The sequence below is a fragment of the Panicum hallii genome, chromosome 9 (genome assembly GCF_002211085.1).
Source record: "Panicum hallii strain FIL2 chromosome 9, PHallii_v3.1, whole genome shotgun sequence".
NCBI classification, from domain to species: Eukaryota; Viridiplantae; Streptophyta; class Magnoliopsida; order Poales; family Poaceae; genus Panicum; species Panicum hallii.
The window spans coordinates 55,297,079-55,315,028 of record NC_038050.1 but is presented as its reverse complement, the minus strand read 5'-3'; the positions used below and the strand labels follow the sequence as shown (position 1 = coordinate 55,315,028).

Here is a 17,950-nt window from a genome sequence, read left to right as displayed (position 1 = left end):
GAACTGTTCCGATTCCGGCTGTATTGCCGGTGCCTCAGGTCACGCCGATTACATGGGCGTAGCAGCTCTCGCGTTTGCATGAATCACACTTGCTAAATTGCACGAGGAATACGTTTATTGCTTTACTGATTCAGAAGAGAAGCTGAGATGCCTAGAGGATTTTTGCAGCCGGATGCAGAAATTTTCTGAAAAGCCGGATGCAGAAACCAGATACGCCGCTCGGCTCTGAAAAAAAGCAGGCTTTATCTATCTACACGATTGCAATGCAGGTAGGGTGTGGCCGGATCTGGAACGGGATATGTGGATCTCGTCAGGATAAGTGGTGGTCCGTCCACGCACGAGGGCACGACAGGGAAGGGCGAGCCGCGCGGCGCGCCATCGTGCGGTGCGGACGTGGCCACCCCCACCGGGAGCGAGCTAGCTTTTTCGCCGCCGCTGTCTCGCTCCCGGGCCGGCGGGCCCCCGCCGTCTCGACGCCGTCGATCGGCAGCAGTAGCCGGCCGGTGCCCCACCGGTGCAGTGCTAGCTGGTGGAGGGTCGACGACACACGCACAGCAGCAGCGACCTTTTTTTTCCATCATACTTTCAGCGGAAAAAAGAAGAGGGATGTGAGAGGACAGAAAAATGGACGCGAGGATCATGAGATGGCGCGCGGCGGGCGACCGTTCACGGGGACTGGGGAAGGTGATCTCCTAAGATAAGGTGCGGATTTTCTTCCGCATTTCTTTTCTTTTCTGGTTGATTTGATCTGATTCGGTTCGTGGGGCTTGCTTGGGATCGGGAGCAGCTTTGTGGCCCACGAGGTGGCCGGCCAATCAGGGCACCCCTCCCGTACCTAGGAGGTTGGAAGGAATACATCAAGCTATGCCAAGTTTATGACCTAGGAATCCCTTGGGGGGGGGGGGGGTGGATTCTTGCGCCACACCCCTGTTGGTGCGGCATCGTTGGTAGCTAGAGATATTGTACGTAGATGCACACGATATCGTGGTCAAAGGGCAAGGCTCCAAGAAAACAGGGATAGTCAAAGAGTGGACGAATCCCGTAATGGGATCGAGATAGATCCTAGTTGACCGAACTTGTGTACAACCTTGGCCACAAGGCAAGCTTCCCCCATGGTGCCAGGTGCTAGCTACTACTCCTAGGTACGGGAGTAGTTGTTACTGAAGATTGTTCATCGACGATCTGGTCAAAAAAATGCAGAGGAAGATCACAGGCGATGCGCGTAGGAGGACTAGTTGTAAGATTTGGAGTTCAGCTGGAAGTAAGTGGAAGTTTACTACCTACCTGTACACCAAATATGAGTACGAGGTCAACTGGTCAAGCCGTGTCTTTGCGAGGACACGACCGACCGACCGACCTGGTAAGAAAATCTAGTCGGAAATGGCATCCTGAGCGAAAAGATGGCGTCCTTTCCTCCCAGGTCCAAATCCCTACGTCATTGCCTGCTTAATCAGCTGTTCCCCTTTTCTCAATTCTGAGTTAACAAGCTAATCATGGCATAAAAACACATGGGGGCAAACAATAGGGCTCCCAATAATAGTACAATCTCAAGAACGAGAACGAGAAAAGGAAAAGCACATAAATATCCATACGGATAACCTGTTTGAATACCAACCAATGTCCACCAGCGTCTCGATGCTCAGGGAAACAGATTTTTTTAACTGCCTGTGAGAATTGGTAGTGTACTTGCTCAGTGATCCTGGTACCGGAAACTGATATATGCAAGGACATGTCGACATGAACATTCCCCGTTTCACACAGTTGACTGGTCCTCCTAGAACTTACCTTGACTGTTTAATACTAATAGTTTCCTTTAAATTTTGTTCATTAATTAAGTCTTAAAAATACATTGTTAATATTTATAGTACTAAATAAATACATTATCAAAATATTATTTTATGATGGGATGAATATAAGCGGCATGTGTTTTCTTATTTCCGCTAAGATTAGTGACTGCAATTAGCTTGCTATAACGCTTTTTAGCGGCTGAAGGAAGTGACCACTAATTGACTTCCATCCAGATCATGAAGCGACCGCTAAGGTCTCGTTAGGCAGCCCAGCTTACAATTCACACCCGTTTTCCATCCTAACCAGGATCAAATGGATCCTAGGCTTCTCACTCAGTACTGGGCTGCTTCAATTCCTGATCTAGATGGGTTCCTCGAACCTCGAGGTCTGGATCGATTCCGGACCGGACCTAAACAAATGAAGATTCCAGGTTGGATCTAATTTCAAACCAGACCGAATTATTTCAGGTGGAACAGACCTTGTTCTAGGCTATTCCGGACAAAAACAAACAAGATCTAAATAATTTCCATCCAGATTATATGGTACTATGAAACTACGGGTGCACTAAATCCTCTCGGACATAAATTTTGGCATACCTTTCCGCTTTACCACAAAACGGGTAAGAAATAATCACCTCGAGGAACTAGATGATGCTCGTGATGCTCCAAGAATTGCTCCGTCACTGGAATGATAGAATGATAAGCACTAATCCCTATTTAAGTATATGAGCAACATGGTGTGTTAAGGTTCACGCGCGCAGGTGCGAGTGGATCTGTCGTAGAAACCGCGCGTTGGTCGTTGCAGGTGGGCCCGATGCTGCTGATCTTCCTCCTTCTCGTGAGAAGCCGTCAGGTTTAGGGAGGGGGAGGGGGCTGCCGAGGGTAGAAAATCGGTCACCGTCAGGCATAGAAGAAGGTCGGAGGGTGGTAAGGAGGCTCGACGGTGGTGATGGGTTGAGGGGACGGCGTGGCAAGACGACGGAAGCCGCCGGCCGCTGACAGTTGGAAAGACTGCCGGTGGACCACGCACCGAGTGGGGGAGCGCGTGAAGCCGTCAAGTTTGCATGCACGCGGTTGGTCGGCGGCGGTGCGGGGGCGAGCAGCATGTGGGCCGCAGGTGGAAGTTCAGCGATACTTCTGCTCCCAGTCAATTGCCGCCGATATACGCCAGACTTTTCTGCAGGGCCAACAGCCCAACACCACAGGCCTAAATGGGCCAGCCCATCTTGCTGCATTTGCTTGCTTCTTTCTTCGTCTTCGCCGCTTCCTTCTCACCCACCCCAGAAGAGATGGGCTACCCGTTGCTGTTGTGGATCAAGCTGTCCGGCCCCGGACTAAGCCCAAGCGACGGTCCGCTTCCAAGTCGTGGTTCCCCCCGTTTTCTCCGCCCCTTCTGTCGCCGGCGTCCGTCGCCCGGCGTCGATGGCGATCCCCCGGGAGCGGAGGCTTCCGCCGCCCGCGTTCCGGATGGAGAACCCCTTCAGCGTAAAGGTGCTGCAGGTCTTCACCGGATTCGGCGTTGGATGTGGCGTCGGCATCGGCGTCGGCCGACCCATCTACCTAGGTAATGAATTTTGTAGGACCTTATCCTCGTTTCGTTCTAAGGAGTGAGGTGGGTTTAGGGGATTCAAATCGGTCATAGGCAGGTGGGCTGTCCTTTCGGTTTGGCATTTCGCTGAACAGAAGAGTGACGAAATCGGGGCTGCCTCCTCACTATGGCATTTCATCGAACACGTGCTGTGTGTAAAGTAATCGAACAGAGTTGCATTATTTGACGTGGAGTTTAATTAAACACCTGCGTTTGGAAATATATAAATGTGTGGTAGATTCATGCTTGCTAACTCTGGCACCTGCACGTCAAATGCAGTCCTGATCTTGCCAAATTGCCTGAAGAGTAATAATAGATTAACTTCACTATTGGCTTCTTGTCTTAGAAGTTAGCTTCTGCATTGGTGATCAGGTATGATACCTGGGCTTCAGCAAGTTATGAGTGCTACAAGAGGCGCAACAGATGCCTTTTCTGGTGTCACAAGGCATGTCAATTCTGCGGTACGATAATATTTAGCACTTTTCCATGTCCATAAATGCACAAACGCCCATTTTGTTAATCTCATCATGTATTTGGTCCTCATCTGATTGTGCTATTTCCATTTCGCCCTGTGTTTGTGCTCTAGCTGAGGACGTCCGGGTTAAAGAACATTGAAGCGGGAATTGGCTGTGGAGTTGGTATAGGCCATGGTTTTGGAATAGGTATGTATTGCAGCTATATCAAAATTTTAATTCTGTAAATTTCCTATCCAGCCTTATATGAACTATCCTCGCTGTTCGATTCTGATGCCTTGCCTCCAATTGAGTTACTTTTTTTACTTCTTTCCCTTCAAAATTTTAAATCTGTAAGTTTCCTATCCAGCCTTGTATGAACTATCCTTGCTGTTCGATTCTGATGCCTTGCCCCCTATTAGTTACTTTTTTTACTTCTTTCCCTGTTAAGTAAGCACAACAGTGTATACATGCCAGCATTTTTCTCATCTATTCCTCTTTTTTAAAGCTAATGCAGTACTTATGTTATTGTTCTTACATGGTGACACTTTGGTTCAGTTTCTATGCCCCACTCGTGTTTCTGTTATCCTTAGGGAACTTGCACCAAATCACCAAATGTTTTACTTTAATACCATGATAATGGTAAAGGAGGAGAAGGAGAACGTTTTTTCATTTCTTGCATACTAGCTAGCATTACATATGTTGTGTCTATGGCCATTTCTTCAACTGCTGCAGTGCTTTCAGCTGGTTTTTACCACAACTTGTGCCCTCGTTCCCTGTGAGATGAAGCAAACCTTATAGGTTTCCCTTAACTTTCAGGAATTGCACTGAAGCCACGAGTACTTCATGGAATTCAGTCATCTGTTGGGGTACAAATATGATCTGTAGTCTGCCTCAATTTTTCTCTGTTTCCCTTTTTCAGTGCATTAACACTGATCAAATTAGTTTTTTCTAGGAAATTATGTCTAAATTGATGTCAAAGCTGAAGGATACCCCTGATATGCCGTCTACATCAAATCCTATAGCTCGTTCTTTGTCTAGCAATCAACAAACTCACAGTGGCATGCCCACGGATCTAGAGGCTAAGACTGCAGAAAGTAATTTGAAGCACACTCCAAGTTATGAAATGTCAAGAGTACTACAGCCTACTGAGCCAGAAGCATTAACTGGGAGTCGAACTGAAAAGGTCATTGCCAATTTTCTACAGAATCCACTGTTCCAGAATGATACAAAGATGGACTACAGAGATGCAGTATGCACTAAAACACTCTTAAACTATACAATACATATTGTTCATTTGTTTGTGCAGCTGTAGCTTCTGCTATGTCTTCGGCTGCTCAAGTTGTTATGCACCACATATCCTGAACAATTTTTCCTTTATTCATTTCAGCCTGGTAATTTACAAGGAATGGATAATGTACTCCAGTTGGTGAGTTCAGTTCGGTCATAGTTATGATGCTTGCTTGGCAGTTCCATCCATTTCTTTGTGCTAGATGTGTTTTATTCATTCGTCCCAATTTAACCTTAAAATGATGTGCCTCTAATCCTTTTACCTATTTAAAATTCTCTTTACATGTAGGAAGACAGTAGACAACCTCGTGGTTGCTTATGTTAATCATACTGTATTTCTGTAAAGATTGGTCTACAATCGATTGTCTTCCAAAGGAATGCAAGCCTCCATTGCTGATTATTAATCTGTTATGCATTTCTCACATTTTCAGGTACTGAAGCACCAAAGGGTTATTGAAGAATTGCGGGAGGAAAATGAAAATCTGCGTCAGATACTTGTAGAGGAACTTAAGGTTTCACCAACCAAATTACAAATAGATCGGAAAAATGGAGTGAAGGCCTACTATCCGTGTTCGGACTGCTTTGAATGCCGCCGCAGAAGTCGGAAAACAACAAGATAGCAGTAGGAATTGCTTGTGTAGTTTAGCACAATTTTGGTAGTTTATTCAGTAGCCGACCATTTGGGTAGAACCCCATGTCCAAATATCCTCTTTGAGAAATTGCAGGTCAACTCTGATTGTTCAATACAGTGGTCATCAGCTGTTCATCTGCATCATTTGTTTCACTACTGATGCAGAACTCTTGGCTCTGAAGTCTGAATCTACGAAGGGCACGATGCTCTTAACTTGTAAACTGCATCCGGTGTTCTCTATAGCTGTATCCGTATGTACGCTACTCTGTGTGACTGTGTGCAATACCTGGAGGACTGCAACTGCAAAGTCTGCAAGGGCTGTGGCATGGGCCAACAACACATAATTTGACCGTTAGGAGGTGAGTGGGTCCCATCTGTAAGCGACGCGATTAGCCTTTACGCTGCTGCTGTGTGTACATTAGCTGTATGGGACGTAGCAATTACTATACTAGCCTAGGCGGAAACCCCGGGCGGGAAAAGGCACGTGTTTGCACCGCGCTGAGATCCGCCGCTCCGAAAACTCCCCTCCCGCACAAATTTTCCCGCCTCCCGCCGCCCTTCGATCCACAAAACTCAAAGGCTCCGAGGACCAAATCGCAAAAGTCCCGTTCCCTCTTCTAGAACAGAATAGGCACGCGAGAGAACGCCGCTCGAAGCCTAGCCGCGCCGGCTCCCGCCCCACCACACTCCATGCCTTCCAGGCCCTAGCCGCTCAGATCCGAGCGCCTCGCCCTCCCCGATGGCTTCCTACGGCGCGGCGGCCGCTCACCCGGTGGAGATGGAGCTGGCTTGGCACCTCCTCACGGTGCTCGTCCGCCTCGGCCGCGCCGCCTCCGCCTCGGACCTCGCCGCCGCCGCCGCCACCGTGTCCCTCTCCGTATCACCGGACATCGTCGAGCGGACGTGTCGTATCCCCGAGTCTCCACTGCGAATCTCTGGCGGCGGCGTGGTGACAATCTCTGAGACGGCCGTCGTTACGTTTCTGAGGTTCTTGGGGTGGGAAGTCCCGGCCCAGAGGGTGCGGTTGAGGCCTCCCGAGGAGAGGAGGTGGCGGGGGGAGGTGTACGAGCGCAAGCGGAAAGTGTCGGATGCCAGCTGCCTCAGCGGGAAGAGGCGCCGACTACTGGCACCGGACGCAGGTTGTCTAATTTCCAAGAGAAGACAGATTTTTCTATTTACATTTTTTTACTGTATGTATGCTGGTTCAGTAGAGCTGTCCGTGTTTTTGTATTCATTTGGACCATTTTGTGCAGATTTGATGGAACACAGCGAGCATCAATCGAATCAGCTGGTTGCACAAATCTGTGCCCCTGCTGCTACTGGAGAGGTATGATGTCTCTTCCTAGTTGCTGTATGCTTGTTATTTCATTGCAGCATGTCCTAGTCAAAGAAATCGAAGACGCAAAACCCCAACAAATTGCCATCAAGACCTATTTGCTTTTGTTTGCTTGTATTTAGTTTGATTGGGCATTCGAAATCCTTTCATATTATGCCCTTCTATAGGTCATGGGCACAAAATGTCTAGGATATTTGGCTCTTACACATGAATAATCTGTTCCGTAGTGCTTACGAATTTTGATCAGTAGATCGTCACAATTTTGAGTGGTTTAGTCCATCTACAGAGAAAAAAATGATATGAGAGATATCTTAAGTGAACTGTTAAACATTTTTGTTGTATCTTATTCTCAGGTACATTGGGAGGTTATGCAACAGTTGCGGGATAGGCTTCCCACTCTCAGCACATTTATTGGTGAACCTTCCTTAGGGTTCTCAACTGGGGTTACTCTTGTTCCCGATTATGCTAAAATTACAAAGCTTTGTCTTCAACCCAAACTTGACCAGTCTCTTAGTGGTGATGATGGCACAGTTCTGAGGAACATGGCTTTAGCGCTGGTTCCAGAAGATTTTTCAGATTGTTGTTCTGTCAATCTTCCTCCACTTGATGCTGAGAAATCAAAAAACATCGATGCAAAAGCTTATGGTAGAAGTAGTAGGATCGATGAATCTGAACAAGCTTCATTCCTTAACTGTAGAGTAGAGGATAATGATGATCTACAAGATGAGACTATCCGTCTCATGACTATTCATGCTGTTGTAGCTGGGGAAAGCAAAATTGGGGCTGATGAATATCCAAATCTTGTTTGCAAAAATCCAGGCAGCTCAATCAATTATAATATGAAGCGAGCAGATAGTATAGAAGCATTTGATATGATTCCAAATCAAGCAGATGCTCTACAATACAACTGCCAAAATGCTGGGCATCATGAGAGTGTCCCAACTTGTGATCAGGAAATTAGTCCACTTGGTGCTACTACATGTGCAGAAGTATGTAAGGATAATACAACACAACTTTTGTTCCAGCCTCCTATGGACACCAAAGCTAGATCTATAGCACCTCAAATGAACAGAAATAGTGAACCTGAAGCATTGCTGCAAGAAGATACAAGGTATGACTGTATTGACACGAGGAACCTGAACAATGTTGATGAAAATAGAGGAAGCAAATATCTAAATCATGGAGAGCGGCCCTTGAATGAGGCGGAGGCCAATATACTCAAGAATGGTCAGGATCGGATGGTTGTGAAGAAAAACGTGAAGAACAAGAAAAATGAACTGCCCAAAGAAGATAAGGACTGCTTTGCAACAAAGGCTCAGAAGGTTAGTTTGTCTACATGTGGTAACTTAATGTTCTCTAGCTCTCGAATGCATCATTGATGTCTTCCATCATTATTTATTGACCTTTTGTTTTATTTTGCTGTTGTTCTGCTGCCATTGTTTCAGGGCCATGTAGTGCCAAAACCACTTCCTAGCTTCAAGGGTTTTGTCATAGAAGAGGAGGAAGGGTCTGGTAAGAATCCTGTACATTTCTTTTGGAACTGTCGTTTAGGTTTTTTCTGAATGTAGACTAATATGTCATGTTCATTATTTACTCAGGAGGTTACGGGACTGTTTATAGGGCTCAGAGAACAAGAGATCGACAAATATTTGCTATAAAATGTGTGAACACCAATCAACCAGTCTTCATGTATTTATTTCTCCATTTTTCATAAAATTTCTGTGAGAAAGAAATTAACTCTGTATGTTTCTAATAACAGGTCCTCACCCAAATGCTCATCCACACCATGTTAACAATGAACTAAAGATGCTGGAGCGTTTTGGGTATTAATTACATGGCCCTCTCCCTTAAACTTGTAAGAGTTGTTCTTGTTATCCATAGTAACATTAATGCAATTGCCATGGTTTTCCATGCAGAGGCAAAAACTGTGTGATTAAATATGAATGCTCTTTGAAAAGTGGTGACCTAGAGTGCTTTGTTCTAGAACATGTTCAGCATGACAGACCAGAGGTTAGTGTTATCTACTCTCTGAAACTATTTGTCTTTCTATCAAGTACCAATATCAATTCATCCTTTCTGAAGTATTTCTTTTATCTCCCAGATTTTGAAGAAGGACATAGGTTTGCTTGAGTTGCAGTGGTATGGGTACTGTCTGTTCAGAGCTCTTGCAAGTTTACATAGACAGGTCTTTATAACTGCATGCTACCCTGGTCAACTGTTGATTTCTGTTGCTGATTGCTAATCGTGGATATCTGACAATGGGTATTCCTTTCTCCAGGGGGTAGTCCATAGAGATGTCAAACCTGGAAACTTCCTCTTCTGTCGCAAAGTGATGAAGGGGTATCTTATTGACTTCAACCTGGCACATGTTAGTGATTGTAGTGCTCTTTCTACTTGATGCTTACTGTACCTTTTATGGTTGTTTCCTGTACTACTTGATGCAAACTGAATCTGAAATTCTGTTATTATGTGTTTCCTTGAATTTGCATGCAGGATCTCCACCAGAAGTTCTTGAAAAACTGTAAGTCACTTCCTAAATTTGAATTATTATACTTGTTTGTTATGGGGCGGCAGCCAAGTTGGCAGCCAGCCAGCCCTTCCTGGGTAGTTACAGAGATATGATCAATTAGGGATATGATTTGTTAGGATTCAATTGACACTTCCTTAGGAGGTGGTGTTCCTGATTAGTTAGAGAGATATCATCAATTAGGGATATGATTTGATATGATTTGTTAGGATTTAATTGGCACTTCCTTTGGAGGTGGTGTATCAAGGGAGTTAAGCAATGAAGGAAAATTAATTCCAAGCCACCAAGCTGACTCCGCCGTGCTATCTCCCCTGGATGTTTACCCCTAATGAACTACAGTTCATTACATGGTGTTTGATAGTGAAATTTTGCTCACTGTTTTCAGTCAGAATACATCTATTGTCCCAGTTTTTGGATCCCGTGTAATGAATACAATCCGTAGTATTTTTCATGCTGTTACGCGATCTAGAAAAAAGAATAAATTTGGAACATTTATTATTGTGTTGGCATAAGAGAGTTTTGAATAAATATATCCAATAGTTCAATTCAAGAGTTGGATCCATTAGATCAAATCAGATTTTTGTCGAAAAAGCACTATCCTTGTGATCCTGATAAGGCGATGAATTTAATTAGCTTGACGACCTGCATTCTACAAATAAGATATCTTAGTGATAGGTTTGCTGAAAAGTTTTGCTGCATGCTACCTTTTGCTCCTTGCATATTGATTGTGAACAAGAGCTACTGAAATGTTTCAGCAATGTATATGTGCTGTAGTCATTATTATTAATTGGCACTATCTGATTTCACTGGAAGTTATATTGCTTAATGGTGCTCTAGAAAGTACTTCTTAATTTTTAACTTTCAAATTACTGCATATCTATTCTATTGTCCTGTGGCTGACTGATGGAAATGAAATTTTGATTTCATTGTTTAGGTAAATCTGAGACAATTTCATGTGGGAAGGATACTGCATCTCAAACTGTATCAAAATTCGCCCCAGTAGTTCATGCCAAAGAAGCAGCTGCTGATTCAAAGCAGCCTCTTACTTTGAAGAGGAAAAGATCCAGTAGAAACCCAGTGGATAGTGCGCCTAAGATCGACAATAAAAGTAAGCATGGTAGCCAAGCTGCCGATGTATCTGGTGTAACCTCTGCGAAGGATCCTACAAGCACAAAAACATCACTAGATAGGTTAAAGCAGCCAATGCCTTACAAAGGACGAAAGGAATTAATGAACTTCTTGCATGAGGCAATGCAAAGTCCCAACAAAAATGCTGTGCCTGCTCCTGTTTCTCAAAGGAAGAGGGTCGCTGCTCCTTTTGGCAGTGTGGACCGAAATCTCTTTAGGCTGACTCCAATGCCCCTGCGTTCTGGTGGTAGTGTTGTTGCTGGTTCTGGCATGTTAAATAACAAAGGTGGGTTTTCCCGGTAATTGTGTATCGTACCATAAGTATTGCTACTCACTTGAATATCCTTAGTATTAGAATGATCTAACTAATTGGTAGTTGCAGGACATGGAAAACATCGAAGAGAAGGTCCATGTGTTGGAACTAAAGGATTCCGGGCTCCAGAGGTTTGATTATGTTTCCTGCTGTGAGAGCAGAGTACTTCATCCTTGAAGTTTCATATACTGAAGTGATGTCTTTCCTATAGGTTCTCTTTAGGTCTTTCCACCAGGGTTGTAAAGTTGATGTCTGGTCAGCTGGGGTGACGCTCCTGTACTTCATAATTGGCAGAACACCTTTTGGTGGAGATCCTGAACAGTGAGTTAACTTACATGTTACAGCGTTGTCTATCCTCAGTTCCTCACTGACGAATGTTGCTAAGATGTTGCATTTGTTTGATAAAAGAAACATCAAGGAAATAGCGAAGCTGAAAGGTAGTGAAGAGCTGTGGGAAGTAGCGAAACTGCACAACTGTGAATCTTCGTATCCATCGGTATGTTAACTCTCTCGCCTCAAGTTCTTACATTCTTTGAATAGCTTGCTGAATGTCATTCCTAAACACGCTCCTCTTTGGTCAGGATCTCTTTGATATCAAATCGTTGCACTCGGTGGATCTGAGGGAGTGGTGTGCAGCCAACGCACGCAGGCCAGAGTTCCTCAAGTCGATACCTGAATCATTTTTTGACCTGGTGGATAAGTGCCTGGCTGTCAACCCCAGGTGCAGGCTCAGCTCAGAGGATGCGCTCAAGCACGAGTTCTTTGCTCCATGCCGCGATAGCTTCAGAAAGCTCAAGATGCTTAAGAGGTCAGCTGGTTCTGATGCTGCATCTTCATCGTCACACCAGAACACAGCGCTCACAGCAAAACAATCATAGCGCTCGTTCCACCGTACAGACCTGTACTAACACACCTGGAAGCTGATTAGGGACCAGCTAGTTAATTACAGACAAGAAAATAGCCTAAATGTTCCCCGATGTAAGTAAACAGTACTGAAGATGTACTAACCTCTCTCGTGCTGGCTGTGCTGCAATATTCGAGTTGGACTCGTGTACAGCGAGTATGTGTTTTTAACTGTACATTTTTTCCTTATAAAAAAATGTTAGTGCACTGGCCTCTGGAATCCGTAGCTTTGCTTCATGAGGTGCTCATCACTTTCGCCTATATTTATGTGTGTATATGTTTATATTTATGTGCATCACGGCCTCTACGTTTTGCGTTGTCTGATCACACAAAATCTATGATCCAGTCAGACGAGTGTTGAGCTCTTATATGTTAATAACATCCCGCTTTCATCTGTCAACATCTTACGCTCGTGTAATTTCCACGACACCATCTCGCAGCAATTGCACTGCCTCTTTCGTCCTTACGTGTCCCGGAAGGCTGCGACGCCTTCGCAATCCGCATCACATAATCCTCTCATCCCTATCCGAGAGATGCTAGGCGCAAACAAAACCACATGTCCACTCCCCCGGCGCGGTACTAGCAAATGCCACCAAACACATGTTTTCAAATTCAAGCCCTTCGCCGGTGCGGGCCGGAACGAATTCAGCGACTTCCAAGTTTTCAAACACAGAGGATTTCTATACTGGGGCAAGATTTTGGCTGAATTATTAAGAATCAAACTACTTTTTTTATATATAGAAAAAGGCGAGGATGACGAAAGCATATCATAGTTTGATAAAGCAGCACGTTGGTTTGGATACTGTTTGAAACACTAGGAATTCGTCATTCTGATGAAAACTGAAGTACCGAACTATATCGTGTGCTGTTGGTGCAAAATTTCTCTGAAATCATCACATTCAGACGAGGGCCCAAACATCGATACTGAAACACGTACACCAGCAGCGCTAGCCGCGAGGCTGCAGAGTACCGAGAGGCCAGGCCTATCGGCTATCGCCGAACAAAGGCGAAGGCAGGGCAAGCAGTTCGAGGCGAGGCCGCCGGGCAAGGAATCGGAAGCAGCTGGGACGTGGAAAAACCCAACCACCAACCAGCCAGCAGGGTGCCGAGCCGTCGAAGCTTCTGGGCCACGCCGCCACAAAAGGGGAAGGAAGACAAAGCCCTCGCCCCCGATGCCTCCGCTCCTCACCTCACCCGCCTCCTCCCCTCTCCGCCTCGCCTCTCGCCTCGGCGCCCTCCACGGCCCCGGGCCCCTCCTCGACCACCACCACCACCGCGCCGCCGCCTCGGTCCACTTCCTCGCGCCGCGCAGGAAGACCCGCCCGGCCCCGGCGATGAGCTGGCTGGGGAAGCTGGGCCTGAGCGGGCTGGGCGGCAGCCCGCGCGCGTCGGAGGCGTCGGCGGCGCTGGCGCAGGGGCCCGACGAGGACCAGCCCGCTCCCGGGAACGAGTTCGCGCAGTTCGGCGCAGGATGCTTCTGGGGCGTGGAGCTCGCGTTCCAGCGCGTCCCGGGGGTCACGCGCACGGAGGTGGGCTACAGCCAGGGGAACCTCCACGAGCCCACCTACGAGGACGTCTGCACCGGCGCCACCAACCACAACGAGGTCGTCCGCGTGCAGTACGACACCGCCGCCTGCAAGTTCGACGACCTCCTTGACGTCTTCTGGGCGCGCCACGACCCCACGACGCCCAATCGCCAGGTCAGCTATTTCTGGTGCTGGATTGGACCACGAATTTAGGGGATTTTGGTGCGAAGCTGCGAAATTTTAGGGGGAATTGCTGAACTAGGCTGCCCTTTGCGCGCAGAATTTGAGTAATTTGGTTCGGGAAAGGCGCTAGAAGTCTAGAACAGATAGATTATATTGCAAACTGGATGAGAAAAAAAAAATAAAAATGGATTCGTCGCCTGAGAGATTCGAACTCTCGCGTGGATCCCCCTTGTACTTAGCAGGCACACGTCTTAGCCACTCGGCCAAAGCGACGGTTCTGATAGTTCTGATAGCTGTGGATCTTTCTCCTGGAAGAACACGGGCACTGTCTGTTGCAAAAACTCAGTACAGCAGGTTCTTATTTTACAGTAGGGTTTTGGTGTAAAATGCCAACCACAATTCTAATCCTGATCGGCCAAAAATGGCTGGTGTAGCGCTAGAATTCTAGAAGTAAGATTGTCATGATTGATTGCAGCGGATGGGTATTCAACTATTCCTACACTGCTTCCTGTACGTGGGTGGGATTGGCATTGGTGAGCATCTCTAGCTCTTTTGAGTCCAGGTCTGATATACTTGGTTGATTGCAAAGTGGCAGCAGCCTTTGTAGAATCTGAAGAAATGATGTACCACGAACTAATGTGGGAGTTTCTACACTCCTTTAATTTTAGCTGTCAGCAGTGGCGGATGCAGCTAGAAAGATTAGGCGGGGCTCATGTCTCTCCTCCATCTCCATTTCTTCTTCTTGGTCTCCATCGTTTTCTCCCTTCCTCCTCCCCTTAACCCGTTGGCTCTGGCTGTCAGTACTAGCTCTTGTGTTAAGCTAATGAGTAGTGTGATGGCGTTACTGACTGACCTTGGGATTGAGCTCCAATTCTACTTCTGATTTATCTTGCCAAAATGTTTTTGTTGATGGTGACATAGAAATACATTGACTAAGTATATAAGTAGATGATGTCTGTACTAACACTTCAGCTCATCCAACTTCTGCACCAGATAATGTTTTCTCAAGTGTTCACTTGAATCTCTGAACAACCAACCATTGTTTGAATATAGCATTTGGACTTGTCTCTGGACAATTGGATTAGCTTAAGTCAAGTGATTTTTTAGAGCATGTCTCGCAAGAATAAGTTTATAAGTTTCTGACGGCATACTTGCATGCAGGGCAATGACGTTGGAACCCAGTATAGGTCAGGGATCTACTACTACACCCCGGAGCAGGAAAAGGCGGCGAGAGAATCCCTGGAGAAGCAGCAGGAGCTTCTGAACCGGAAGATAGTCACCGAGATCCTCCCTGCCAAGAGGTTCTACAGGGCAGAAGAGTACCACCAGCAGTACCTCGAGAAGGGAGGCCGCTTCGGGTTCAGGCAGTCTGCAGCCAAGGGCTGCAACGACCCCATCCGTTGCTACGGATGAGAGCAAAATGGTCCACCTCGAATCTTGCCTGAATAAAGATGCATCAGAGCCAGATTTTCTACTACTTTCCTATCTTTGTTTTGCCACCATTGAACGGCTGTAAGAATTAGCTGTACCATGGTACTTGCAATGATTCGTGTAAAGACGACCTTACCAGGTTTGGGAAACATAATAGTGTCCATGTGAGTGCTATTTAAGCTGAAACCCACCCTTGTTAAATTTGTATAAATGCTATGTTAGTGCAATTGAAGCTTAAACCGATCCTTGTAAAAATTTGTACAAATTCTGTAAAAGCAGAAACGATGGTACCAGAGATTGTGATAATATATTGCAGCAAAATTTGTCTGACAACACGAAGCCAGTTCGGATGTCTCCGCGAAGAGAAAAGACCTTCCTCACCTCAGAGTTAGTGAGAGTCGAAACAAAGGACAACAGTATCTACGCCGACGGCGATGCCGCTTTCCTTCCCCAACTATTAAAATTTGAATCCTAACCCTGAAATTCCTCTGCCGATCTAACTGGAGATGGAGAACTAACCTGTAGGTCAGTTTTCCATGAGGGTGCAAAAAGTTGAAGATGTTTAGGGGAAGACAAAATTCGGATGTGGTTATAAGAACAAAATAGCTAGACATAACATAGCAAGTCCTAACTTTGAGAGACACTAGGTGTGCTAACCTTCAATCCAACCATTCCGCGTTGACAAAAGACGGAAAAAAAAAGAGCGAACAAACCCAACCATTCCCCCACCCTCCATGGGGTACTGCCGTAGCCACTGCCCAACCTCCCTATAGATTTTTATGTAGGAGCAACATACGACTGCTGCATGATACAATTTTCCGGATCTAAAAACACCCAGTGAAGTATAACTTGCCAGCAGCTCATATAAAAGCAACACGACATCAAATATTATAGCAAAACGTCAAGCATGCATAGCATGCAGGACAAGGAAGGAAATCCGGTTCACGAAAGTAAGGTTCTGAGATACAGAGAATAATTTCCTCCAACTCTAAATATTAAAGTACAGCTGGGGCCATGCTTTCCCAGGCTCTCAAGGTTCAGAGTGAAGCTAGCCCAGTTTACTTCTCATAGATCCAGGGGTGCTGGCTGCTCTGCCAGTCGGCGAGGCCCTCAGGGAACCACAGGGCAATCTCCTTGGTAGCGCTCTCAATGCTGTCGCTTCCATGAATGACATTCCTGGATAGCACGAAATTCGTCTTATGAGAACTCAGCACCATAATGAATTAGAGACCACAAACAGAATCCAAGAGGCTTACTACTACATTGCAAATTGGGTCTTGAGGACTAACTCAAACATGTACAATACAGCACACCACATTAGCTAAAAGTAACTGGTCAATAAAACACGGACAAATACATGTAATCTGTCTAGAAGTTCACAGAACTATACAGTCCGCAATTCTACCATTCTTAAAATATTACCTTCATTTGCGCACCCTCATGGATAACTAACCTGAACCTGATACAGTACCCACAACTATTTATGGCTGAGACAGGTTAAATGGACATCAGATTCAATTAGCAATTAGACTAGCCCCCACATTTGATTAAGAAAGTACATTCCATGAACCTACGGATGTCTAAAGGTTTATGCGGGATCCACATCAGATTCAGAACAAATATAAACCAGGCATCTGGTGAACACCTTCCACATGCGCTGTACCAGACGGACCAATGAGTAGGATGCAACATGTCATTACGCAAACTATAAGACAGTTGAAGTACACGTTGCAATCATGAGACAGTGTCAGATGATTTCATTGCCCCAAGCTAGAAATGAACTAATGAAATGGGAGCCCACCATGTTCCGTACTGTATATAGATTCCCTAACATCTAATTTGAACCTCTTGGCAAATTCAATAGCTTCAATCTAGTAAAACATTTTAGCATTACCTGAAGTAGAACAACTTTAGGATATTACTGTGATCGATCTCGGAGAGTGAACATTGTTTTTACATAACATGGCAGCTCCTATTGGATTTCGCAGCTATTTGTAACACTGAGCAACAATATAAGCAACCAAGCATAACCATCGCATCACCGAGATGAACAACGGTCGCCAGAGCCAAGGACTGACCTGCCAATGTCGACAGCAAAGTCACCACGGATGGTGCCGGGCTCAGAAGCCAGGGGGTTGGTGGCGCCGATGATCTTGCGGCCAGTTGTGACAACGCTCTTGCCCTCCCAGACCATGGCGACCACAGGGCCAGAGATGATGTAGTCCACGAGGCCCTGGAAGAAGGGCTTGGCGGACAGATCAGCGTAGTGCTTCTCGGCGAACGACCTCTCCACGTTCACGAGCTTCAAGCCTGCATTTCAGATCGCAGATCAATAAGCAAACATTACTAACAGCACAGATTTAGGTGAAGTGACAAACTGACAACTGATTCGTGCGCAAACAGTAAGATTTCCGTCCAGAGCCACAGGTTTCAATTATAAGATTTACTATTTCACTTGAAGAAATTATCGGCATTCCAAAAGCTAACATAAGCTCCAATCAAAGGATGAACGCTAGATTACCCTTGAGGTAGAAGCCCTTCTTCTCGAAGCGGCTGATGATCTCACCAACCTGAGCAAAAAAATGGAAGAAAAACAGAATAAATCCCATAGCAAGTACCAAATCGAAGCACCGAGAACGCGCACAACACCAAATCGAATCGAATCAACGTAAAGAGCAAAGAAAAGCGGTGCTTACGAGGCCCCTCTGGACGCCGTCGGGCTTGATCATGATGAAGGTGTGCTCCATTGCGGCGAGGGCAAGAGGGTGCTCGCTCTTCCTCGGTTTGGGGGGTTTGGTCTGGTTTGGTCGGCGCCGTGGGAGGAAACCCTAGGCGACGGCTCTCTCCTCATATAT

At 46.0% G+C, this 17,950-nt stretch overlaps 4 protein-coding genes and 1 non-coding gene across 6 annotated transcripts; 3 read left to right on the top strand and 2 right to left on the bottom strand.

Annotated features, from left to right (window-relative positions):
* The first annotated feature begins 3,133 nt into the window (after nucleotides 1-3,133).
* On the top strand, nucleotides 3,134-5,901 carry LOC112875596. Its single transcript, XM_025939492.1, has 7 exons — nucleotides 3,134-3,351; nucleotides 3,748-3,836; nucleotides 3,962-4,037; nucleotides 4,647-4,696; nucleotides 4,783-5,079; nucleotides 5,218-5,256; nucleotides 5,549-5,901. The coding sequence occupies exons 1-7, from the start codon at nucleotides 3,210-3,212 to the stop codon at nucleotides 5,735-5,737; spliced, it is 882 nt and encodes a 293-aa protein (XP_025795277.1). The 5' UTR covers nucleotides 3,134-3,209; the 3' UTR covers nucleotides 5,738-5,901.
* Nucleotides 5,902-6,281: 380 nt separating this feature from the next.
* On the top strand, nucleotides 6,282-12,175 carry LOC112873959 (serine/threonine-protein kinase cek1). 2 transcript variants are annotated; one of them, XM_025937075.1, is made up of 15 exons: nucleotides 6,282-6,887; nucleotides 7,002-7,075; nucleotides 7,438-8,406; nucleotides 8,530-8,596; nucleotides 8,683-8,745; nucleotides 8,844-8,907; nucleotides 9,001-9,094; nucleotides 9,186-9,269; nucleotides 9,363-9,452; nucleotides 9,578-9,605; nucleotides 10,546-11,025; nucleotides 11,116-11,183; nucleotides 11,264-11,373; nucleotides 11,461-11,548; nucleotides 11,634-12,175. In XM_025937075.1, exons 1-15 carry the CDS (start codon nucleotides 6,488-6,490, stop codon nucleotides 11,928-11,930), a joined length of 2,976 nt encoding a protein of 991 aa, XP_025792860.1. In that variant the 5' UTR covers nucleotides 6,282-6,487; the 3' UTR covers nucleotides 11,931-12,175. The 2 variants fall into 2 exon arrangements, with proteins under 2 accessions (XP_025792860.1, XP_025792861.1); XM_025937076.1 differs by having other exon boundaries at nucleotides 6,286-6,887; nucleotides 11,122-11,183.
* Nucleotides 12,176-12,924: 749 nt separating this feature from the next.
* Nucleotides 12,925-15,350, top strand: LOC112873960 (peptide methionine sulfoxide reductase A4, chloroplastic-like). Its single transcript, XM_025937077.1, has 2 exons — nucleotides 12,925-13,655; nucleotides 14,826-15,350. Exons 1-2 carry the CDS (start codon nucleotides 13,128-13,130, stop codon nucleotides 15,075-15,077), a joined length of 780 nt encoding a protein of 259 aa, XP_025792862.1. The 5' UTR covers nucleotides 12,925-13,127; the 3' UTR covers nucleotides 15,078-15,350.
* Nucleotides 13,856-13,937, bottom strand: TRNAS-GCU. Its single transcript has one exon. It is a non-coding gene; the product is annotated as a tRNA-Ser (tRNA).
* Nucleotides 15,351-15,955: 605 nt separating the features above from the next.
* Nucleotides 15,956-17,950, bottom strand: LOC112873962 (nucleoside diphosphate kinase 1). Its single transcript, XM_025937079.1, has 4 exons — nucleotides 17,792-17,950; nucleotides 17,617-17,665; nucleotides 17,174-17,405; nucleotides 15,956-16,271 (listed from the first exon to the last, which is right to left on the bottom strand). Exons 1-4 carry the CDS (start codon nucleotides 17,840-17,842, stop codon nucleotides 16,154-16,156), a joined length of 450 nt encoding a protein of 149 aa, XP_025792864.1. The 5' UTR covers nucleotides 17,843-17,950; the 3' UTR covers nucleotides 15,956-16,153.